General features: G+C 44.2%; 1 protein-coding gene across 1 annotated transcript in view; it reads left to right on the forward strand.

Moving 5' to 3' along the window:
• ANO2 (anoctamin 2) overlaps positions 1-25,992 on the forward strand; it is a 334,695-nt gene that overhangs the window by 273,012 nt on the left and 35,691 nt on the right. Inside the window, exons 18-20 of the mRNA XM_060167142.1 lie at positions 1,703-1,760; positions 1,940-2,040; positions 24,070-24,215. Coding sequence (XP_060023125.1) covers positions 1,703-1,760; positions 1,940-2,040; positions 24,070-24,215 — 305 coding nt within the window. The remainder of the gene's footprint in view (positions 1-1,702; positions 1,761-1,939; positions 2,041-24,069; positions 24,216-25,992) is intronic.

Genomic DNA, 25,992 nt, shown 5'->3' on the forward strand with positions numbered 1-25,992 from the left:
CAAATTCAAAGCGACAGACGGGAGAGGCACGTAGGGTAAGGTCTAGGAGCATCCTGAAAAGAAGCTCCCGTGTCTTCAGGATGTCCTCAGCATGTCAGTTTCCTGGCACGTCCATGTGCGTCACCAACCGGGATGCTCGTCCAAGCTTCAGTGTCCACGGTTTTTGCTGGGCTCCTGTTATACAAGCATCATTGAATGAATCATTGCTCATGTGATGGAACTCAATCCGCAGTCCCTCTCCCCGAGCTGCGGTCCGGCTGCTTTTCCTGGGGTCAAAGCCCCAGCTCTCTGATCACGTGGTTGGTCTTTCTGGCACTGGCCTCCCCATCCTGAGGGATCTCATTAGCATAAACTTAGGTCTCGTCCCAGGGGCCCACCATGAATAACAAAGACACTCCTATCCGGAAATGCCAAGGGTTTAGAGGCTCCTCCCAGGGATCAGGGACAGTGACCAGTCATATTCTTTACTATATAACAGTCCTGGGTGATAAATAGTGATTGTGGTAGTCTTGGCAACAGCACAGTGTGATCTGCAGTAAGTACCATAAAAATGGTGCAAAGGAAGTATTAGGGGAACACTTAATTATGGACAGAGACAGGGAGACCTCACCAAGGAGGAAAGTCAAGCTGAGCCTCAAATGGACAAGCAGGATTTCAATAGATGGGTGAGGGGATGACATTTCAAGAAAGTGGGATTCTTCTGATGGCCTCTCTGGTTCCATGGTTGGCTAGTACCTCTCTGCCTCCCCCATTGGCTCAATCTTCTTATCCCCCAATAAAATAGACTCTTAGGTCTTAGAAGAGGAATGAGGCAGGCTTCTTCCATTCCTCTAAGTATTTTCAGTAAGAAGTCTGGATTTTTCTTTTCTGGTCCCAGGAATCTCCACTTGCAACTTTAGTCCATCTTGGCCTTCATTTTCTGGGAAATCAGAAGCCCTCATGGAGGAATTGCAATCAGAACTCGATTCTTGACACGAGCTGAGGGAAAAAGGTGCAGGAGAGTGCACTTGGAGACAATACAGACTTCGTTGTGTTTAGGCTCTGAAATGATCTCTCTCTCTCTCTCTCACACACACACACACACACACACACACACACATGCACACAGAGTGCCCCAACCCCATTCCAGACCCAGCGTCAATCCCCTCCCCTTGGAATTTGACCACGTTAAGAGCTACGAATGAACTTATCTACAGAAGAGAAATAGAGTAACAGATGTAGAAAATAAACTTATGGTTACCGGGGGGTAAGGGGCAGGGAGGAATACATTGAAGATTGGGATTGACACATACAGTACTATATATAAAACAGATAACTAATAAGGACCTACTGTATAGCACCGGGAACTCTGCTCAGTACTCTGTAATGGCCTATAGGGGAATAGAATCTAAAGAAGAATGGATATATGTATATGCATAACTGATTCCCTTTGTTGTACAGCAAAAACTAACACAACATTGTAAATCAACTATAATCAACTATATTCCTATAAAAACTAAAAATCAAGAGGTGAACCCCATGTGTCGTGGGTGACTGTTAGCTGATAACAGGTATGAACTCCTTCCCGGTGATGAGCACCCACCCTGGCCAGTCCTTTCAAGAACAACATCGGGCAGTGGCTGGGCCACTCAGGAGACATGCCCTCAGGCAGTCCTGACTCCCTCTCTCTTCCCCTAACTCTTCCCACACTTCTCCGTTTCAGGTTTGTGGGCAGACCTGGAAGCTACGTTTATGTGTTTGACGGTTACCGCATGGAAGAGGCAAGTGGAGCCCCTGGTGTTTCATGCCCGGCTAGGCTAGTGGTTTGTAGGTGCCCCTGCCGCCCTGCCCCACCCTGCCCCAATCCTTGCGGCCTCCACAGGCTGGCTGAGTTCGCGCCCTTGCCTCTCTGAGCTCCGCCTGGCCTGACCGCCCCGTCCTTCCTCTTCTCCTCCTGCAGTGCGCCCCTGGGGGCTGCCTCATGGAGCTGTGCATTCAACTCAGCATCATCATGTTGGGGAAGCAGTTGATCCAGAACAACATCTTCGAGATTGGAGTCCCGTGAGTAATGAACTCTGCTTACCCCTCTCCTTGCTGCCAGGGCTGAGCCCGGCAGTGCCAGGCTTCCAGCAGGATCTCGTGGTCTCTCCTCTTCTAAGACAGATGGACTCTCTACTCCTCTGTCCACTCTCCAGTAACTTCCCCATGAGGTAGGGCCCCTCCCACAAGTCTCGTTTGCCAATCCAGTTCGGGATGTTTGAGTCTCAGAAGGATTAAGCACTTGCTTAAGTGCCCATAACAGAAAGTGACAGAGCTGTGAATCAGGTACCTCTGACCTCAAAGTGCATCATGCTTTTTTAAAAAAAATTATTTATTTTATTTTTGGCTGCTTTGGGTCTTCGTTGCCGCACGCGGGCTTTCTCTAGTTGCGGCGAGCGGGGGCTACTCTTTGTTGCGGTGCGCGGGCTTCTCGTTGCGGTGGCTTCTCTTGTTGCGGAGCACGGGCTCTAGGCGTGCAGGCTTCAGTACTTGTGACGCATGGGCTCAGTAGTTGTGGCTCGCAGGCTCAGTAGTTGTGGTGCACGGGCTTAGTTGCTCCGCGGCACGTGGGGTCTTCCTGGACCAGGGCTTGAACCTGTGTCCCCTGCATCAGCAGGCGGATTCTTAACCACTATGCCACCAGGGAAGCCCCATCCTACTTTTAATGCTATGTCCTCCTGTAACTGAAAGTGGGGTCTGGCTGCTCGCCGCTCGAAAGCCAATAAAGAGGCAAGGTTGGTGGAAAGGAGAGTTTGCTTTGTTTTGGATGCCAGCAACCAGGATTGGGGGGGGAGGGTGGACACCTGTCCAAAGGCCAAAACACCCCGCTCCTACACCCAGTGGGCAAGAGCTTTTATACATGGAGGGAGGGGGCTACGTGCAGAAACAGCACAGTCAGCTCTGGCCGTCATCTTGAAATTGGTCATCAGTGGTCTGACCAGCGTCATCTTGATGGTTTTAGGTACACTTAATCTTCAGTTCCAGGGTCGGTTTGTTCCCATTTCCTTGAGGCCAGTTCTCGGAATTGTGGCAGCTTATGTCATGGCTACAGTCTGGTCATCATGCACTTAACTTCTTCCACCTGGTGGAGGTTTCACTGTCTATAAGACAGCTCACAGGATATGGCTCAGAATATTATCTGAAGCCCTTAAGAAGGAACGAAAGGTTCTTGACTATGCTTAATGACTAAATTGTTATTACTTGTCCTCCTTTGACTGTTTTGCTTTGTTTCTGCATTTTCTCACTTCTCTGATTAAACTTATTCTTTGGCTAAAGTTTTTCCACAGACAAAAGCAGGCTGAGGACTTAGGGGGGCAGGGAACACAGGGTTCTGCTCCATTTCACTCCCAGTGAACAAGTAACAGAGGCGTGGAAGATGAATAGGAAAGATTGAAACACAATGTAATCATTTAGAAAAATCTCTAAGGAACTGTGGAATATATGATCTTAGGAGGGGAAGGATGCATAGCTGGTGAAACAGAACAGATTTTCATGTGGATTGTTTCCCCTCCCCTCCCACATGGTTTTTTTTACAAAGACTTCTTTCATTAGGTTGTTTGTTTTTTATTAACGTCTTTATTAGAGTATAAATTGCTTTACAATGGTGTGTTAGTTTCTGCTGTATCACAAAGTGAATCAGCTGTACGTATACATATATCCCCATATGTCCTCCCTCTTACATCTCCCTCCCACCCTCCCTATCCCACCCCTCTAGGTGGTCACAAAGCACCGAGCTGATCTTCCTGTGCTATGCGGCTGCTTCCCACTAGCTATCTATTTTACATTTGGTAGTGTATATATGTCCATGCCACTCTCTCACTTCGTCCCTGCTTACCCTTCACCCTCCCCGTGTCCTCAAGTCCATTCTCTACGTCTGTGTCTTTATTCCTGTCCTGCTCCTAGATTCTTCAGAACCATTTTTTTTTTAGATTCCATATATATGTGTTAGCATATGGTATTTGTTTTTCTCTTTCCGACTTACTTCACTCTGTATGACAGACTCTAGGTCCATCCACCTCACTACAAATAACTCAATTTCGTTTCTTTTATGGCTGAGTAATATTCCATTGTATATATGTGCCACATCTTCTTTATCCATTCATCTGTCCATGGACGCTTTGGTTGCTTCCATGTCCTGACTATTGTGAATAGAACTGCAGTGAACATTGTGGTATATGACTCTTTTTGAATTATGGTTTTCTCAGGGTATATGCCTAGTAGTGGGATTGCTGGGTTCTATGGTAGTTCTATTTTTAGGTTTTTTTTTTTGTTTTTTTTTTTTGCGGTATGTGGTCCTCTCACTGTTGTGGCCTGTCCCGTTGCGGAGCACAGGCTCCGGACGCGCAGGGTCAATGGCCATGGCTCATGGGCCCAGCCGCTCCACGGCATGCGGGATCTTCCCGGACCGGGGAACGAACCCATGTCCCCTGCTTCGGCAGGCGGACTCTCAACCACTGAGCCACCAGGGAAGCCCTATTTTTAGTTTTTTAAGAAACCTCCATACTGTTCTCCATAGTGGCTGTATCAATTTACATACCCACCTACAGTGCAAGAGGGTTCCCTTTTCTCCACATCCTCTCCAGCATTTATTGTTTGTAGATTTTTTGATGATGGCCATTCTGACCACTGTGAGGTGATACCTCATTGTAGTTTTGATTTGCATTTCTCTAATGATTAGTGATGTTGAGCATCTTTTCCTGTATTTGTTGGCCATCTGTATGTTTTCTTTGTAGAAATGTCTATTTAGGTCTTCTGCCCGTTTTTGGATTGGGTTGTTTGTTTCTGTGGTATTGAGCTGCATGAGCTGCTTGTATATTTTGGCGATTAATCCTTTGTCATTAGCTTCATTTGCAAAAATTTTCTCCCATTCGTAGGGTTGTCTTTTCATCTTGTTTACGGTTTCCTTTGCTGTACAAAGCTTTTAAGTTTCATTAGGTCCCATTTGTTTATTTTTGTTTTTATTTCCCTTTCTCTAGGAGGTGGATCAAAAAGGATCTTGCTGTGATTTATGTCGTAGAGTGTTCTGCCTGTGTTTTCCTCTAAGAGTTTTATAGTGTCTGGCCTTACATTTAGGTCTTTAATCCATTTTGAGTTTATTTTTGTGTATGGTGTTAGGGAGTGTTCTAATTTCATTCTTTTACATGTAGCTGTCCAGTTTTCCCAGCACCACTTATAGAAGAGGCTGTCTTTTCTCCATTGTATATGCTTGCCTCCTTTGTCAAAGATAAGGTGACCGTATGTGCGTGGGTTTATCTCTGGGCTTTCTATCCTGTTCCATTGATCTATATTTCTGTTTTTGTGCCAGTACCATACTGTCTTGATTACTGTAGCTTTGTAGTATAGTCTGAAGTCAGGGAGCCTGATTCCTCCAGCTCCATTTTTCTTTCTCAATATTGCTTTGGCTATTCGGGGTCTTCTGTGTTTCCATACAAATTGTGAAATTTTTTGTTCTAGTTTTGTGAACAATGCCATTGGTAGTATGATAGGGATTGCACTGAATCTGTAGATTGCTTTGGGTAGTATAATCATTTTCACAATGTTCATTCTTCCAATCCAGGAACATGGTATATCTCTCTGTATGTTTGTATCATCTTTAATTTCTTTCATCAGTGTCTTATAATTTTCTGCATACAGGTCTTTTGTCTCCTTAGGTAGGTTTATTCCTAGATATTTTATTCTTTTTGTTGCAGTGGTAAATGGGAGTGTTTCCTTATTTTCTCTTTCAGATTTTTTATCATTAGTGTATAGGAGTGCAAGAGATTTCTGTGCATTAATTTTGTATCCTGCTACTTTACCAAATTTGTTGATTAGCTCTAGTAGTTTTCTGGTAGCATCTTTAGGATTCTCTGTGTATAGTATCATGTCATCTGCAAACAGTGACAGTTTTACTTCTTCTTTTCCGATTTGGATTCCTTTTATTTCTTTCTCTTCTCTGATTGCTGTGGCTAAAACTTCCAAAAGTATGTTGAGTAATAGCAGTGAGAGTGGGCAACCTTGTCTTGTTCCTGATCTTAGTGGAAGTGGTTTCAGTTTTTCACGATTGAGAATGATGTTGGCTCTGGGTTTGTCATATATGGCCTTTATTATGTTGAGGTAAGTTCCTTCTGTGCCTACTTTCTGGAGGGTTTTTATCATAAATGGGTGTTGAATTTTGTCAAAAGCTTTTTCTGCATCTATTGAGATTATCATATGGTTTTATCCTTCAATTTGTCTGTATGGTGTATCACATTGATTGGTTTGCATATATTGAAGAATCCTTGCATTCCTGGGATAAACCCCACTTGATCATGGTGTATGATCCTGTCAATGTGCTGTTGGATTCTGTTTGCTAGTATTTTGTTGAGGATTTTTGCGCCTATGTTCATCAGTGATATTGGCCTGTAGTTTTCTTTTTGTGTGACATCTTTGTCTGGTTTTGGTATCAGGGTGATGGTGGCCTCGTAGAATGAGTTTGGGAATGTTCCTCACTCTGCTATATTTTGGAAGAGTTTGAGAAGGATAGGTGTTAGCTCTTCTCTAAATGTTTGACACAATTTGCCTGTGAAGCTGTCTGGTCCTGGGCTTTTGTTTGTTGGAAGATTTTTAGTCACAGTTTCAATTTCAGTGCTTGTGATTGGTCAGTTTATATTTTCTATTTCTACCTGGTTCAGTCTCAGAAGGTTGTACTTGTCTAAGAGTTTATCCGTTTCTTCCAGGTTGTCCATTTTATTGGCATATAGTTGCTTGTAGTAATCTCTCATGATCCTTTGTATTTCTGCAGTGTCAGTTGTTACTTCTTCTTTTTCTTTTCTATTGATTTGAGTCTTTTCCTTTTTTTTTCTTGATGAGTCTGGCTAATGGTTTATCAATTTTGTTTATCTTCTCAAAGAACCAGCTTTTAATTTTATTGATCTTTGCTATTGTTTCCTTCATTTCTTTTTCATTTATTTCTGATCTGATCTTTATGATTTCTTCCTTCTGCTAACTTTGGGGGGTTTTTTGTTCTTCTTTCTCTAATTGCTTTAGGCGTAAGGTTAAGTTGTTTATTTGAGATGTTTCTTGTTTCTTGAGATAGGATTGTATTGCTATAAACTTCCCTCTTAGAACTGCTTTTGCTGCATCCCATAGGTTTTGGGTCATCATGTTAATTGTCATTTATTTCTAGGTAGTTTTGGGTTTCCTATTTGATTTCTTCAGTGATCTCTTGGTTATTTAGTATCATATTGTTTAGCCTCCACGTGTTTGTATTTTTTTACAGTTTGTTTCCTGTAATTGATATCTAGTCTCATAGCGTTGAGGTTGGAAAAGATACTTGATACAATTTCAATTTTCTTAAATTTACCAAGGCTTGATTTGTGACCCAAGATATGATGTATCCTGGAGAATGTTCCATGAGCACTTGAGAAGAAAGTGTTTTTGGATGGAATGTCCTGTAAATATCAATTAAGTCTATCTTGTTTAATGTGTCATTTAAACCTTGTGTTTCCTTATTTATTTTCATTTTGGATGATCTGTCCATTGGTGAAAGTGGGGTGTTAAAGTCCCCTACTATTATTGAGTTACTGTCGATTTCCCCTTTTACGGCTGTTAGCATCTGCTTTATGTATTGAGGTGCTCCTACGTTGGGTGCATAAATATATACAATTGTTATATCTTCTTCTTGGATTGATCCCTTGATCATTCTGTAGTGTCCTTCTTTGTCTCTTGTAATAGTCTTTATTTTAAAGTCTGTTCTGTCTGATATGAGAGTTGCTACTCCAGCTTTGTTTTGATTTCCATTTACATAGAATATCTCTTTCCATCCCTCCACTTTCAGTCTGTGCATGTCCCTAGGTCTGAAGTGGGTTTCTTGTAGACAGCATATATACGGGTCTTGTTTTTGTACCCATTCAGCCAGTCTGTGTCTTTTGGTTGGAGCATTTAATCCATTTACATTTAAGGTAATTATCGATATGTACGTTCCTATTATCATTTTCTTAATTGTTTTGGGTTTGTTATTGTAGGTCTTTTCCTTCTCTTGTGTTTCCTGCGTAAAGAAGTTCCTTTAGCATTTGCTGTAAAGCTGGTTTGGTGGTGCTGAATTCTCTTAGCTCTTGCTTGTCTGTAAAGGTTTTAATTTCTCCATCGAATCTGGATGAGATCCTTGCTGGGTAGAGTAATCTGGGTTGTAGGTTCTTCCCTTTCATCACTTTACATATGTCCTGCCACTCCCTTCTGGATTGTAGAATTTCTGCTGAAAAATCAGCTGTTAACCTTATGCGGACTCCCTTGGATGTTATTTGTTGCTTTTCCCTTGCTGCTTTTAATATTTTTTCTTTGTATTTAATTTTGGATAGTTTGATTAATATGTGTCTTGGCATGTTTCTCCCTGGATTTATCCTGTATGGGACTCTCTGAGCTTCCTGGACTTGACTATTTCCTTTCCCATATTAGGGAAATTTTCAACTATAATCTCTTCAAATATTTTCTCAGTCCCTTTCTTTTTCTCTTCTTCTTCTGGGACCCCTATAATTCGAATGTTGGTGCATTTAATGTTGTCCCAGAGGTCTCAGAGACTGTCCTCAATTCTTTTCATTCTTTTTTCTTTATTCTGCTCTGCGGTAGTTATTTCCACTATTTTATCTTCCAGGTCACTTATCTGTTCTTCTGCCTCAGTTATTCTGCTACTGATTTCTTCTAGAGAATTTTTAATCTCACTTATTGTGCTATTCATCATTGTTTGTTTACTCTTTAGTTCTTCTAGGTCCTTGTTAAACATTTCTTGTATTTTCTCCATTCTATTTCCAAGATTTTGGATCGCCTTTACTATCATTACTTTGAATTCTTTTTCAGGTAGACTGCCTATTTCCTCTTCATTTGTTTGGTCTGGTGGGTTTTTACCTTGCTCCTTCATGTGCTGTGTCTTTCTGTGTCTTCTCATTTTGCTTAACTTACTGTGTTTGGGGTCTCCTTTTCACAGGCTGCAGGTTTTTAGTTCCTGTTGTTTTTGGTGTCTTCCCCCAGTGAGTAAGGTTGGTTCAGTGAGTTGTGTAGGCTTCCTTGTGGAGGGGACTGGTGCCTGTGTTCTGGTGGATGAGGCTGGATCTTGTCTTTCTGGTGGGCATGACCGCATCCAGTGGTGTGTTTTGGGGTGTCTGTGAACTTATTATGATTTTAGGCAGCCTCTCTGCTAGTGGGTGGGGCTGTGTTCCTGTCTTGCTAGTTGTTTGGCATGGGGCGTCCAGTACTGGAGCTTGCTGGTCGTTGATTGGAGCCCGGTCTTAGCATTGAGACAGAGATCTCTGGGAGAGCTCTTGCCGATTGATATTACAAGGGGCTGGGAGGTCTCTGGTGGAGCAATGTCCTGAACTTGGCTCTCTCACCTCAGAGGCTCAGGCCTGACACCCAGCCAGAGCACCAAGACCCTGTCAGCCACAGAGCTCAGAAGAAAAGGGAGAAAAAAAATAAAGGAAAGAAAGAAAAAATAAATAAAAGAAAGTTTTTAAAATAAAAAATTTAAAAAAAATTATTAAAATAAAAAAATATAAAAGTAATTAAAAAAAGAGAGCAACCAAACCAATAAACAAATGTACCAATTATAACAAGTGCTAAAAACTGTACTAAACAAAACAACGGACAGATAGAACCCTAGGACAAATGGTAAAAGCAAACCTATAGAGACAAAATCACACACAGAAGCATACACATACACACTCACAAAAAGAGAAAAGGGGGAAAAATACATATATAAAGGAAGAGAGTGACAAAATCAATAGACAAATCTACCAATGATAATAAGCTCTAAATACTAAACTAAGATATACATAGAAATCAGGAACTAGTCAGTCGCATTCGGCAAACCCCAAGTCTACAGTTGCTCCCAAAGTCCACCTCCTCAATTTTGGGATGATTCATTGTCTTCAGGTATTCTACAGATGTAGGTTACATCAAGTTGATTGTGGAGATTTAAACCACTGCTCCTGAGGCTGCTGGGAGAGATTTCCCTTTCTCTTCTTTGTTCGCACAGCTCCCGGGGTTAGCTTTGGATCTGGACCCGCCTCTGCGTGTAGGTCGCCTGAGGGCGTCTGTTCTTTGCCCAGACAGGACGGGGTTAAAGGAGCCGCTGATTCGGGGGCTCTGGCTCACTCAGGCCGGGGGGAGGGAGGGCTACGGAATGCGGGGCAAGCCTGCGGTGGCAGAGGCCGGCGTGACGTTGCACCAGCCTGAGGCGCGCCATGCGTTCATCCGGGTAAGTTGTCCCTGGATCCCGGGACCCTGGCAGTGGCGGGCTGCACAGGCTTCGGGAGGGGAGGTGTGGACAGTGACCTGTGCTCGCACACAGGCTTCTTGGTGGCGGCGGCAGCAGCCTTAGCGTCTCATGCCCGTCTCTGGTGTCCACACTGGTAGCTGCAGCTCACGTCCGTCTCTGGAGCTCATTTAGGTGGTGCTCTGAATCCCCTCTCCTCGCGCACCCCAAAACAATGGTCTCTTGCCTCTCTGGCAGGTCCAGACTTTTTCCCGGATTCCCTCCCGGCTAGCTGTGGCGCACTAACCCTCGTCAGGCTGTGTTCACACAACCAACCCCGGTCCTCTCCCTGGGGTCTGACCTCCAAAGCCCGAGCCTCAGCTCCCAGCCCCGCCCGCCCTGGCGGGTGAGCAGACAAGCCTCTCGGGCTGGTGAGTGCCGGTCGGCACCGATCCTCTGTGCGGGAATCTCTCCGCTTTGCCCTCCGCGCCCCTGTTGCTGTGCTCTCCTCCGTGGCCCCGAAGCTCCCCCCTCCGCCACCCGCAGTCTCCGCCCGCGAAGGGGCTTCCTAGTGTGTGGAAACCTTTCCTCCTTCACAGCTCCCTCCCAGAGGTGCAGGTACCGTCCGTATTCTTTTGTCTCTGTTTATTCTTTTTTCTTTTGCCCTACCCAGGTACGTGGGGAGTTTCTTGCCTTTTGGGAAGTCTGAGGTCTTCTGCCAGCGTTCAGTAGGTGTTCTGTAGGAGTTGTTCCACATGTAGATGTATTTCTGATGTATTTGTGAGAAGGAAGGTGATCTCCACGTCTTATTCCTCTGCCATCTTCAAGGTCCTCCCTTTCATTAGGTTTTGCATTGAGATAGTCATGAAAATAACTGCTGACTCACAAGCACTGGACCCAAAAAGGAGGATGAAACAGGTGAAAATCTACCTTCAGGTCAAAGGAAAATGTCGCCCCCTCTGCCTTTTGTTTCTATTGCTTTTTTAGTTGTAAACAAAGAAATCTGTTTCAGGGGGTGTTTTCAGCTAGCCTGGCATCAGAGAGCCAGGGAATGACAGAGAGGATCAGGGGTAACTCTTATAGGCTGGGCCAGTTCTGTTTAGCAGGACTGGATGGACAGTTTGTACCAGGCTCAGAGTTCTTTGCAAACTTCTTGCAAGATTATCCGTCCTGTGACGCAGTCGTCAGACAGTCCCCACAAGGTTAGGTGAAGATACTGCCACACACTCTGTCTCCCTTTTGGAGATTTACTAAGCACATTATTTTAATGGCTCTGAGAAATCCTGCAATAAACTGGTTTAATCCCTTTATTTCCAGCTGCATTTGTTCATGTCATTGGCCTGGGTTCTTAGTAGCAGACCTTGGAGTCCACTCTGGCTAGTTTAAGCAGCAAAGGAATTTGAGAACAATAAGTGTCCAACAGAATATTCTATAAGGGTAGAGAGCCAGGCCCTGAGCTACGTAACCAGGAATAACACTGTCCACACTGCAGGAGCGCCTGCAGGGAATACCACTGCCTTCATCTCTTGGCTTGTATGGCTCAGGTATTAAAAAATGAGAATTGGATACCACAGAGCTGTACCCACAAAAACTGCAGTCTGAGCCTTCCCAGCTGTCTTCATCAGCTTGAGTTGCTGTAACACAATAGCATCGACTGGGTAGCTTATTTCTCACAGTTCTGGAAGCCATGAAGTGAAGATTATGGAGCCAGCCGGTTTGGTCCTGATGAAGACCACCATCTCCCTGTAAGCTCATGTGACCCAGGCTCTGTGTATATGTGGAGAGAGAGCTCTGGTGCTCTCTTCTTCTTTTTTTTTTTTTAATTTTTATTTTATACTGGACTATAGTTGATCTACAATATTGTGTTCGTTTCAGGTATACAGCAAAGTGATTCCGTTATACATATACATATATAGTATCTATTCTTTTCCAGATTCTTTTCCCATATAGGTTATTACAGAGTATTGAGTAGAGTTCCCTGTACTCTACAGCAGGTCCTTGTTGATTATCTATTTTATATAAAGTAGTGTGTATATGTTAATCCCAGACTCCTAATTTATGCCCCCCTCCACCTTTCCCCTTTGGTAACCATAAGTTTGTTTTCTAAGTCTGTGAGTCTGTTTCTGTTTTGTAAATTAGTTCATTTGTATCATTTTTTTTAGATTCTGCATATAAATGATATCATATGATATTTATCTTTCTTTGCCTGACTTATTTCACTTAGTGTGATAATCTCTAGGTCCATCCATGTTGCTGCAAATGGCATTATTTCGTTCTTTTTAATGACTAAGTAATATTCCATTGTATATATGTACCATATCTTCTTTATCCATTCATCTGTTGATGGACATTTAGGTTGCTTCCATGTCTTGGCTACTGTAAATAGTGCTGCTTTGAACATTGGTGGTGCCCTCTTCTTATAAGGGCACCAATACCATTGTGGAAGCCCCACCCTCATGGCCTCATCTAAACATAATTACCACTCAAAGGTCCCACCTCCTAATACGATCACATTGGTGGGTAGGACATATAGATTCTGGAGGGGACACAGACATTCAGACCATGACACAAGGCTCTCTGTTTCTTTTTCTTTAACTTATACACAAGATTTGTATACAACTAAATACAGAAAAATATATATGAAATGGTCCTTATCTCCTCAGAGATTAGTTTTTTTAGTTTGGAAAATAGACTTCATGTGACTGGGTGTTCTCTCTCTGGTGCAAACTTTGTCAGAATTCAGACAAGTAAAGGTCAGGCATTTTGGAGCAGTCAAAGAAAGCTGCGAAAGCAGGGGGCTGCATCTGTGACTTGAAAGAAGGCTGTCACTGTCATATATAACAAGTTGGTCTGCCATTATTTTGTTTAAAGAAACAGTTTCCCGGACTTCCCTGGTGGCACAGTGGTTAAGAATCCGCCTGCCAATGCAGGGGACACAGGTTCGAGCCCCGGTCTGGGAAGATCCCACATGCCGCGGAGCAACTCAGCCCATGTGCCACAACTACTGAGCCTGCGCTCTAGAGCCTGCGCACCACAACTACTGAAGCCTGCGCGCCTAGAGCCCAGGCTCCGCAACAAGAGAAGCCACCACAGTGAGAAGTCTGTGCACCGCAATGAAGAGTAGCCCCCGCTCGCCGCAACTAGAGAAAACCCAAGTGCAGCAACGAAGACCCAACGCAGACAAATATAAATAAATTTTAAAAAAAGAAACAGGTTCCCTTGGATGTAGATTTATTTTCTAAACAAACAACAGACTGACTCGGGTTTATCAAAACACTTAGTGACTCAGGTGTTGCTTTAGGAGAAGATGAGGTAGTGGTGCCTGACCGGTCTTGGGGCATGCCAGGGTCATGGCAAGGGTGAGAGCCCCAAATCTCTCTCAGTTTGTGTAAGGGTCGCTGAGCCTAGCTTCCTTGGACTGATTGGAACCATTAGCAGATATACATGATCCACTCCTTTCTTTAGGGAAAGCTACACCAGTCACTGCTCCCATGGGGGGCTGTGACTGTCTGACAGATCCCCAGAGAAAGCTATTCTTTGGTCTTTCTCAGAAACACAATTAGAGAGCTCAAGTTATGATGGAGACAATCGGATTTATCTGGAAAGAAAACCTGTTTTCATGAGAGCCCTACTTCAAGGAATGAGAATCCTGAGCATTCGCTCATAACACTTTGCCATCCCAGTCGTCAGAATGGGTCTCACCATCACTGGCCATCAGTTAGGCTGTTTTTCTGTCCCCACACTGGGGTAACCACAGGAGGCACTTGGGCACGTGATTTTTCTCGGAGGAGCTGGAGGAGAACATGGTTTGGGCATCTCAACCCTCTGAAACAGCACCTCGTTCTCAGCTTCCTGGTTGAAAGTCACTCCGTGATCGTCATCAAACAAAGCTGGTGAGACACGTGGTCACTGTGGTCTAGGAGCGTACCATCTCAGAGAGAACACATTTGTTACGGACAAACATCCAGAAAATATACATGCCGAGAAAAAGATGTGCCAACGCCACATCTGGCCCCTTCGAAGCCGTGAATCCATCCCCTCCACCACTGCTGCAAAGGAAAGTCTCCAGTCCCCTCCAAACATCCGGGTGAACACACCTGTCTTTCCAGTACATCGGTTGGAACTGGAGACAGCTTGCCATTTTTTCATTCCCAGGCATCTCTTCTACCACTTGGCCCATCCACTCGGGACCCAGAAGTCTTTTTTTTTTTTTTGCGGCACGCGGGGCCTCTGACTGTTGTGGCCTCTCCCGTAGCAGAACACAGGTTCCGGACGCGCAGGCTCAGCGGCCATGGCTCACGGGCCTAGCTGCTCCACGGCATGTGGGATCTTCCCGGACCGGGGCACGAACCCGTGTCCCCTGCATCGGCAGGCGGACTGTCAACCACTGCGCCACCAGGGAAGCCCCAGAAGCCTTTTTTAGGGTGTAAAAGAGGCAAGAACTCAGTCATTTGGACAGTATGTTGGATGTTCCCCACCCATCAACTCTGTCAGCTCCATGACAGATGATACCTACACGCAGCTGTTTTCCTTGAAGGCTAAATTTCCTTCCTTAGCCTTGATGTGTGTTTACTATGCCGCACTTTAATTGATGGCATTCGCATGAAATTCATAAAGCTGTGAGCCAGTCACTTCCTACGTCTCACTATCCTTATCTCTTGAGGAAAAGCATATAATAATACCTAATATACAACAGGATATAATACCTATTTAGTATATAATAATGTAATAATCTCTAAGGTTTTGTCATTTCAGCTCTAGCATTCTATGAACCTCTCCTCTATTCAGTGAAATTGGTCACTGCCGATTCCAATACAAGTCACTTCTCTTCCAAAATAGTTTTCCTCATTTTAGTTCCTAATCTGTTAGTGAACACATACAACCTAATCATATAGTTGAAGTCAGGAATGTAGAGCAAAAGTTCTTCCACCAAGCCCTATGGTATTTTATCTTCAAAGTTCTCTGCAATTCTACAGGCTGTGATTGAGTTTGTTCACCTGAAATCGCCACAATTATGATTATTGGGTCTTCCACGCCCCACGCAGAGCCCACTCTCAGTAGATTAGACCCATCAACCCAGAGCTCATGCACCTGGCAACATCCTTATGTATGATAGAGAAACATGAAATAAGCAATAAAAAAGGGGAGTCTTTTATAGGCAAAAGAGAAATGACCACTGGGCCTGACAGTGACGAAGGAATAGTGTGAATTATAAAAACTAGACCCAGTGGTCTTTAACTCTTTCGTGGAGGCAACACATCTCTGTAGGGCAGTGATTGTTCAACAGATCTGGGTTTAAATCCAGGCATTGCAATATAGTCCCTGTGAGACCTTGGGAAAGTTATTCTAGAAAGACACATGGTTATGCAAAAATACAGCTTGCATATATGCTCAGGTCTCTAGAAAAGAGAATATATGGGTATCTGAGAAAGGATGAACCGTTCCTGGGGGTGCAGGTAGCCAAGGTGTTACTGAGTGTCATTGGCTTTTATGTTTACAAGTGATGCTCTCTGAGTGTTTCGAGTCCAGGGAGTGAGCTGAAAAGACCTTCTCAGGAACAGTGTTTTTCTCTTATGTTCTGGGACCCATGGCTTGTGGTTCATGGTAGCTCTTCGGTGCCGTCAGAGCCTGCATCCAGTTTTTTCCCTCAGGGAGATAAATATTAATCTTCGAGACCAGACTTGATTTTTAAAAACAGAAGCAAGTCTGAGGAGTTATGTAGGTAATCATACTGGATAAGAATATTTGGGGTAAAAAAAATATGGTTATACACATAAATTGATCATTTTTCGTGTTTGTTATTTACTTCTGAAAGCAATTTGCTGAGATTCTGCCAAAGAGAATTTTAAAATGTTAAAGACTATTGAACTGGCTTTGCTGGTAAGCCAGGTAGTCGGCTGTAATTTATCTAACTCCCTAAGGGTGCACGGTTCTCCTTAGATTCTCTGTGCGTGCATGTGCGTGCATGTGCGCGTGTGTGTGCATGTGTGTGTATTGCTAAAAGCACCACCACTACAAATTCTAGTGTCTTCTTGAGTTGACCAGTCCAGTAGGCTTCTTGCATTAGATTGTTTCCCAATCTTTAGTCATTTGTCAGCCAACTTTTAAATTGTTTTCCATTACCTACCTAGACAGCTATTTGCATATTAATTTCCTCTAAGCCAATTCACTTTTTAAGTGCATCACATTTCTGAAAGTGGAAAACTAACACTATCAGTTACCCTGAATAGCAAATAGTAGAAAGAAATACAATAAAACTGATCCATTATTAATCCATGAAGTTAGCCTAAGATCTGCATTCTCTTTACTGAAAAAGAAGTTGCACAAGTCCCGGGGAGTTGTTAAAGACATACCAGCAGCAGACTGGGGTTTTCTCCTGGACTGCAATCAGAGGGATGAGCTGAGAGCAGTGAATAATTCTTCCAGGTGCTCTAATGAGATGTTAGGCCAAGTCTAGTGGCCTTCCAAAAACATCACATGAGCTGCTAGTGGCGCGTGTCCTTTGCTTGGGAGACATTGGCTCAGCACAGTGTTCTTGCCTTTTAACCCCGCAGGTCTCCACGGGGTTGGCACAGATACCAGGCATGTCCATGAATACTGTACACCTGTCCTTTGGGACCAAGATAAGCATCTTCAGCTTCCAGACCTCTCCCTTTGCTACCCCTAAATCTGGCAGGTGCCCCAGACAGGGCCACCATGGAAGGCCAGCACCGTCCAGACAGAAGCATGTCCCACTTTTGCTAGGCCTGCTTCAGAGCCCCTGGAGATGGAAAAATGAAGTGCTTTCAGAGGAAGCAGCGAAACTGGGAGCAGTAACTCTTCACGGGCAATGACGACATGATACTAGATGAAGCTGAAGTTGTGTGGCCTGGCCTTGGACTCTCCCCACTCACACATCCCCAGGCTCCTGGGGCCTGACACAGTTGTGACAGATGCTTTCCAGAGGGGAGCCAGGTGGTTCTCATCACAACAGGCCCCAGAGTAATGCTCATCGGCAGCTCCTTCTGAGATAACTTCAGACATGGCCGGCTCGCAGGGCAGAATCCGATCCTGTGCTATTTATGATCTGAGTCCATTGATGGGGGTTTTCCTCACCTCCCCCACCACACACACACCACCTTTCCCATATGTGTTTGTGCAAAATGGACTTTGAATCCAGGCGTCATGGTGCCCCCAAACACGCCACAGCACATCCCAAGTCCTCGCTATAATTTTATCTCAAACTCAGCTCTAGTATTCCATGAAGCAAAATTGGAAATGGCCTTTAATCGTTCAGAGAGATTGTGTGTGTGTGTGTGTGTGTGTGTGCGTGTGTGTGTGTGTGTGCGTGTGTGTGTGAAGGGTAAATGCTCTTTTTCAGGTGCCAGATTCTTTCCTGAGTGACGTCTGAGATGGACAGAGCTGATGAATTAATACTTCCGCTGGCAAAATGTCCCCCCGTCCCCATTCTTGCTAGAAGCACCAGATCACACCCCAAAATAGCCAATATACCCCTGCACACAGCCAGGAAGATTTCATAAACTTTCTTCTTTTTTTGATAAATGTGATAAATATTGTATTTAAAGACGTAAAACAGTCTCTCTTTAAAGCCATCACAGGCAAGGGAAGCTGTGTGTTCCCCTCAATACAGTGGAATATGGCTGTGAATCAGAGGTTTAAGGAACAAAGTTGAATCCTGTCCTGTGTCAAGAAGAGGAATACACAGCTCCGAGGCTGATGTGTTTCTCTTCTTCGGCCCGTGGCGGGCTTGCTTCTGCCTTCTTTCACGAGGCTCGAGGTCTGTGAAGCCAGGGTCTGTGGAGGACTCCTGGGGCCTGGATCCTGCAGCCAGGAGGCCAAGGCGTGACTGACAGTCACCATGGTCTCAGGGTGAGCCTGTGGGGCACATGCAGGGGAAAGGCTCAGAGGCTTCTGGACAGAGTTTCTCAGACTTGTCATTCACAAGGGACAGAGAAAGAGCAGATGAAAAGGAGACAAGGGTAACCTCAAAGGAGTTATTTTAACAAGCGAATGCATCATACGGTAGGAATCATAATGTGAAGTTTTCCAAACGCCCCGTCTGTGTGTTATAGAATGTGCAGGATTCCTCTTAAATCCTGCTCTCGAGGGACTTCCTTTATTAATGTTTTTAATGGGCGCTGAGATCTCCAGGAGGGAGACTCCCAGTAAGGAGAGGTTCGTAAGAATTATTTGTGGATGTTTGGACCCCCCCACGGCGTATTGCATGGCCGACCGCGGTGTCCTTCCTGAGGCCGTCCTCTGCCCTGGCCTTCGTTGCCACAGGGTCTCACAGTTGAGCATCTCTTCCTGTGACTGCTCCTTCCTTGCCCTCTGAAGGCTCCTTCCCCTCCACGCCACCCACAGGAGGTGTTCGTTGCTAGAGTTTCCATTGTTCTCTCCGTGATGGTTCTTGGGTCTCTAGCTCCAACCCGGACCTGTTTTCAGAGCTCTAGACCACATATAACTGTTTACTAGACATCCCTACTTAATTGTCTCATGAAACCCTCCATCTCAACAACTTCTCCTCCCGCTCTCCTCTTGTGTCCCCCAGTTTAGCGAACTCTGCCACCACCCACCCACACGGCCAAGGACTTCGGGGGGTCATCCTCGGTTCCTCTTCCCTTCCCAACTGCAATTCCCCACCAGCTTCTTAACCCCACCTCCTAAGCGTGTCTCGTTCTGCTTTCTTCCACGGCCATGGCAATCATCCTGGCCTCTGCTACCCTGATCTCTCACTTGAACCGCCACATCCACATGGCTTACAAGGCCATCTTCATGAACTTGTGCTACCTCTCAAGTCATCCTTCATCACTTTCTCTCCTACTTTATGCTGCGAACATTTGGATCTCCTTTTATTCCCTGCAGTGACCATTCTCGCACTGTCTTTGGCTGTTGCACAAATAATTCCCTCTGCCTAGAACACACACCTTCCCCTTCCACAGCTCTCTCTCACTTTCCCATGCTGCTTCTATCATCTTTCATCCTTCGGTGGGTTACACAGCTTTTCCCCAGGGAAACCTTGCAGGTTAGGTTGCCCATGATTCCCTAAATCTCTCCCTTTATAATACTCATTATACCATATTGGTGACCTTGTTTAAGTGTCCACTTTCCCAGCTTAATTACCTCATTAAACACATCAGATGTCTTTTATTTCTTATTTATTTTTTGGGTTTTGCCTTATCATTTTTAAAAATTGAAATATAGTTTATTTACAATATTGTGTTAGTTTCAGATGTACAGCAAAGTGATTCAGCCATATATGTGTATATATTCTTTTTCAGTTTATTTTTCACTATACGTTACTATAAGATATTGAATATAGTTCCCTGTGTTATACAGTAAATCCTTATTGTTTATCTATTTTATGTATAATAGTTTGTATCTGTTAATCCCAAACTCCTAATTTATCCCTCCCCCGTCCCTTTTCCCTTTGGTAATCATAAGTTTGTTCTCTATGTCTGTGAGTCTGTTTCTGTTTAGTGTATAGATTGATTAGTATTATTTTTTAGATTCCACATATGTGATATCATATTTGTCTTTCTCTGACTTACATCACTTAGTACGATAATCTCTAGGTCCATCCATGTTGCTGCCAATGGCAATATTTCATTCTTTTTAAACACATCAGATGTCTTATTGGTCACACTTATTTCTTCCTTGAGACCATCCTCTAGGAACCCTCCATTATCCTGTTTAGACCAGAAGTGTTTGTTCACTAAACCTTCCATACAGCTATCAATCCCTGTTAGGTCCAACACTTCTTTTTCTGGTGGATTCTTTGCCAGATTCCATACTGTTTTCTCTATTGCTTTAGATCCTTTGTTGGTGAAATTCATCCTCCAGGAGCTTCATGAGGATGGAGGCATAGAAATATATCTTTTTTGAAAACTTGCATGTTTGAAAATATCTTTATTCTGCCTTTGCACTCGTTGTATACTTTGGCTAGGTATAAAATCCTATGCTAAACATCATTTGCCTTCTCAATGTTAATACATTTCCCTGGAGTTTTCTATTGTAAAGGGCTGATGTTGAGAATTCTAATATCCTTTTGCTTATAATTTTTAGAGAATCTATCTTTGTCCTTCTGGAGCTGGAAGCTGTTAGAATCCTTTTCTTTCTTCTTAGCATTCTGAAATCTCAAGGTGATATGCTTTGGTGGAGATCCTTTTCTTTCTTCATTTTGGTGAGTAGGTCCTTAAAATCAGAGAGTGCATGTCCTGGGACTTCCCTGGCGGTCCAGGGGTTAAGACTATGCACTTCCAATGCAGGGGGTGTGGGTTCGATCCGTAGTTGGGGAACTAAGATCCCACATGCCATGTGGTGTGGCCAAACAAATTAAAAAAAAAAAAAAAGTGCATGTCCTTCACCTCTGGGACATTTTCTTATATTTCTCTTGTAGTTTCTTCCCCACCATTTTCTCTGTCTTCTCTCTCTGTGTAAATGTTGAAGTTCATAGACTGATTAATTTCCTTCTCTTTTCTTTCCTCTTGCCCATATATTTGTCTTTAGTTCTATTTTCTTTTTTCCCTAAGAGGTTATTGATTTTTAACTTCCTATCATTTTATTGGATTTATGTCAGATCCAGAGTTTCCCTGGTTCATTTTCTTCTCTGAATAAACTTTTTGCTCCTGTTGGTGTTGGGAAGTGGCAGTCACTTGGGCAATATGGTGGACAGAGAGATTAGGGTCTGCTGTTCCTTTAATAGTGCCTTGACTAATCCCTACCTCCTGCCTTTGCTGATACCTGGTGCCTGCAATTCCTGAGCCTGTCTGAGATTTTTCAGCATGAGTTGACTTGCTTTTCCCTTCTGTCTTCCACTGTAGGTACTTGGTATTCAGCCATCACAGCTTTGCTAACTCCTTCATTCACTGTTCATCTTCCAAGATGGTCATTAATATCTCTCATACTCTACTGTAGTCATGACTATTTTCTTTAACCTTGTGGTTTTATACATTTTAAAATTCATTCACTATCATTTTGGTAGCATTTCAGAAGTGGACAGGGATATACGCATGTGTTCAATTTTCCATGACTATTCTTTTTGTGTGTGTGGTATGCAGGCCTCTCACTGTTGTGGTCTCTCCCGTTGCGGAGCACAGGCTCCGGACGCGCAGGCTCAGCGGCCATGGCTCACGGGCCCAGCCGCTCCGTGGCATGTGGGATTCTCCCGGACCGGGGCATGAACCCGTGTCCCGTGCATCGGCAGGCGGACCCTCAACCACTGCGCCACCAGGGAAGCCCCATTTACTATTCTTTACTAAAGATGTGGCCGAGTTTTCTGATTCCTGGTACTTGGCAGAAAAGTCTTAATTTGAGTTCTGGTTGTAGACCTTCCCTTCCTCCTTCCCTCTCTCCCTCCCTTCTTTTCTTGTCTCTCTCTTCTTTATGTTTTTTCTTCATCCTGTCCTTCTGTCCCGACTCACAGACAGGGTCTCAGCCACTTCATACTATTTGGCTTCAGAACCTTCAGGCTCCATCTAGGCTTTTCTTAATTTCTTGTGATCACAGAATCGTTGCTTGCTATCTTATCATGAAATATTTTATTTTACTGTTGATTCTGTGGATCTCAACTCATTCTTTAGATCCTCCTGTGATGATGAGGATGACAGTGATAAGGACGATATATTTATGGAGCTCTTGACACGTACCAAGCCCTAAATTAAGCATGTTACATAGATTATCTCCTTTAACTGACCCAATGGGCCAGTTAATATTTATTTTCTCATCTTACAGATAAGAAAACTAAAGCTTATGGAGTTTTCATAACTTGCCCAAGAAAATATAACTGGTGAGTTGTAAAACTAGGTTTTTAAAGAACAACTTCCTGACATCCAAGATCAGATTTTTACCCATACCACAATACTACAGGCTTCTTGATGGCAGTGGTATTGGACAAGGCACCGATCAAAACATTATTTTGAACCATGGGATTCCCACTACTTGCCTGAGCACTTTCTAACGATAGAATGAGATGCCTAATGATTTCGTGAGTGCTCCTCTGGAAAGAGCTACGCAGGGGTTGGATGGCCTTGTGTGAGGATGTGTGTGTGGGGAGGATTCCTGCATTCGGATGGAACATGGACTTTACAATCCCTTTATTTTAGTTTGTTTTTTTACATTAATGATAGTTAACATTTATTGAGCAGTTACCTTGTTCCAAACATGGTTGCTATTAAATTGCCTTTATATACCTTATCTCATTGAATTGGTTCTAGGACCTATCTTTTAGCATCATCTTCATTTAGTAAGGAGGAAACTGAGGCTAAAGAGATTATCTGACACACCAGGGAGTGAAGAGCTGAGATTTCAACTTAGAATTATCGGGAACTATAAGCTAAAGACCAGAACAATCAGAGATTTCCCCTGAATGAGCGATAGCCACAGCAGGTTCGAACAGAGGGGCGGCTGGAGACTCACGTGGGAAGTAAAGGTGATCTTCTGCTTCCCATCCACTCGGTTCCCCTTCTCTTTCTGGTTCTTGCGCTCATGAATTCCATGTGTCAATCCCAAGTCTCCTTCATGGAGACCTTGACCGTGAATTGTGGAGGAAAAGAAACCTGGGCCAGAGCCAGAAGACCTGGGTCCTTATGCCAGCCTCTGGACTGCAAGCAACCCCTAGCCACTCTGAGTCTCAGCCCTCCCAGCTGTAAAATGGTAAAAACAACCTTAAGTTATAGGCACGATCCCTTTAAACATTTCAGGTTTATGCTTCTGACTGTTCTGCTGTTAGTTCTCCTTCCACAGTCTCCTAGAAACTTCCTCTTAGACCAGTCAGCAGAACTGGGACCTCACTCCTTATCCTCATTTCATTCTCTGTGTATTGTGTAACAGTGGGAGGGATGAAAAGATCGTACCTTCAGGCATTTAATTAATCTTAGCATTTAATATTAAAAATAATAATAGCTAGCATCTATTGAATGCTTACTATGTCCAGATATTGTGCTAAGGATGGTATAAACACTGTTTCACTTCATCCTCATACCAATCCCAGGAGGCTGGGCCATTATTGTCTTGTTCTCATTCTAGACCAAAAATGTCCTGAATGTGGTTGACTTAGTCTACTCAGGCTGCCATAACTAATACCATAGACTGGGGGGCTTAAACAACAGAAATGTGTTTTCTCACAGTTCTAGAGGCTGGAAAATCCAAGGTAAGGGCTGGCAGGGTTTGGTTTCTAGTGGAGGCCTTCTTCCTGGCTTTCAGATGACTGTGACCTCACACGGTGGAGAGAGATTGCTGTCTCTTCCTTTTCTTACAAGGCGAACAATCCTTTGGGTTAGGACCCACCTTTATCACCCCATTTAACCATAAGTACTTCCTAAAAGCCCTGTCTTCACATATGGTCACACTGGGGCTCAGAGTTTCAACATATGAATTTGGGGGGATACGATTCACCCCATGGCAATGGTGGACAACGTTTAGCTTGGCTTTAATGGACATACGCTATTCATGTTATTAACACATGAAAATGTTTGAGGTGGGAAGATGGCATCTTTCTGCTACTTTCTAAACACCCTCCCTTCCGCATGAAGAGGGTGGACAGATCACCCGTTAGAAAATAGGACAGGAAGGGCCAACATTCCTGTTGCTTATCAAACAGCAGGAAGAATTAAAAGTTTCTTCGGGTTTGAAGAAACTTGGTCCTTTGCGGGATGACCCTTTTATTATCCCGACAAAGGACCTCCTGGGACTGTCTTTAAGAGAAAAGTAGTCTCCTTAGTGTTCCTCTCTCTGTCCTTAGATGAGAGATGGTCCAGTTTCAAAACTTAGTTGTTTTTCTCCTTTCTGTCTGAAGAACTAACCCTCTCCTCCAGAGGCTTTTGGTGACGGATCCCTTTCTTTTCCAGGAAGCTAAAGAAATTATTTCGGAAGCTGAAAGGTGAGACAGAGCCTGGACAAGCTGACTCCGCCTGTTCAAAGCACCCAGAGCAGTGGGATCTAGACTACAGCCTGGAACCATACACTGGACTGACGCCAGAGTACATGGAAATGAGTAAGAGCCCATGGGCTTTCCTTCCACTGGGGGTACGTTCAGATGAGGGGGTCGGGGGAGGGTTAGGAAAATAACTGAGGCAGCCTCTGCTCCTTCCCGGGCTTCATGGCGACACAGTGTCGCCTTCAGTGCCACGTGGAAGTTGAGGAGGGTGTGGGCAGAAGGAGCCCTGGTCTGCGAACCGGCAGCATCTCATCACCAACTTGATACTCAAATGGTCCCATCTTCTTTGGGGGCCACCTGGCTTCATCTGTCAAATGACAGGTGTCGTCTCTCGGGTTCCTTCCCGTGGTTTCTACCATGAGAGGCAAATTGGGAAGTCTGATATTTAAGAATGGAATTTCCGCTAAGAACGAGGAAAGTAGTCCTCTGACCCTTGGGACAAGGATATATAAACCTTGACGAGGAGAATATAGGGGAGTCCCTCACTCTGATCAGGCGGGGCTGGGGAAAATGTCATCTTTCCTCTAAAAATGCTGGGGATGTTTTGGGTAGGGGGTGAGAGGAAGATTTCTAGTTATAGTCTCTGACTGTTCTTGGATGAGGCCTAAGAGTAGGAGCGCGTGCAGCGCAGGCCAACAGAACACAGTCATTTCAGACGTGGTTCGGAAGCCACGTGTTCTCCATCGTGAGCAGTGTCCCAGCTCGGACCAGCTGCCTGCAAACACTTGTCTGCTTATTAATAACCCTGAGCTTTCACTGGGGTGAATATTTGAGTAGCCTGTTTCCAAGACTTGGAACTAATGAATTAAAAACATAGGACCGAGAGGGCAGACATATCATGTAAACATTGACTCAATCTAGAACGGAGAAACATGAGTCAGATCCAACGAAAGAATCACTCAGGACTTCATATCATTGGACCCTCATTGTGTTTGCATAATGACTCCTGCCTTCTTTGGTTAATTCCTTTTAACAGGGGCTACTAACACCTCTGTGTACCAGGTACCTCACTTGTTATTTCTAATGGATACTTAGCCTCTGTCTTCATAAGAGAGAGAGAGAGAGAGAGAGAGAGAGAGAGAGTGTGTGTGTGTGTGTGTGTGTGTGTGTGTGTGTGTGTGTGTGCGCTAAGGGTAGAGGGATGGACAAGGTCTAGATGAGATGGACAACAAAGTTCTGTTCGAGTTCTGGGGTCTCTAAAATTCCAGGCAAAGCCTTAGCTTTGTCATCTGAATAAATGCCCCAGAGAAGAAACAATCATTATGTCTGCCTCAAGAACAATAGACAAAGGAAATATCAAGACACAGTTTGTGTAAACACACAGCTCTCTGATGCTTTTTGCCTCTCGCTAAGGGCTACCTCTCCAACACTGAGCCCTATATTTACGCAGAGATGACCGCTCAGATGTCATTCTGCGTCTGCCATCCTCTCAGAAAGAGATCGATGCCAGATTGAGGCTTCCATTCGGGAAGGGGCTTACGCTAGAACCCCCATAGCTCTGTCTTTCAAACTCCACCCTCCATCTCCAGCCCCTCCCCCCAACCACGCAGTTATTTGTGTAGGTGTTAATGCCTGTCTGCCTGTCTGTACAGAGAGCTGGCTATTTCAAAGCTCCCTGTCTTGAGTGATTAAGAGCAGAGACCCTTGAGCCATACTCCCTGGGTTCAAATCCTGGCTCTATCACCAACTAGCTAGATAGCTTTGGGTAAATGGCTAACCCTAACCCTAGTCCTAAGCCTAACTTCACGGGATTGTTGTATCAATATATAATGACTTAATGTCTGTGAAGTGCGTAGAAGGGTGTGTAGCACAAACAAAAGCTGTGGCAAGGGTT

Source organism: Lagenorhynchus albirostris, chromosome 11, assembly GCF_949774975.1.
Source record: "Lagenorhynchus albirostris chromosome 11, mLagAlb1.1, whole genome shotgun sequence".
Taxonomy (NCBI): Eukaryota; Metazoa; Chordata; class Mammalia; order Artiodactyla; family Delphinidae; genus Lagenorhynchus; species Lagenorhynchus albirostris.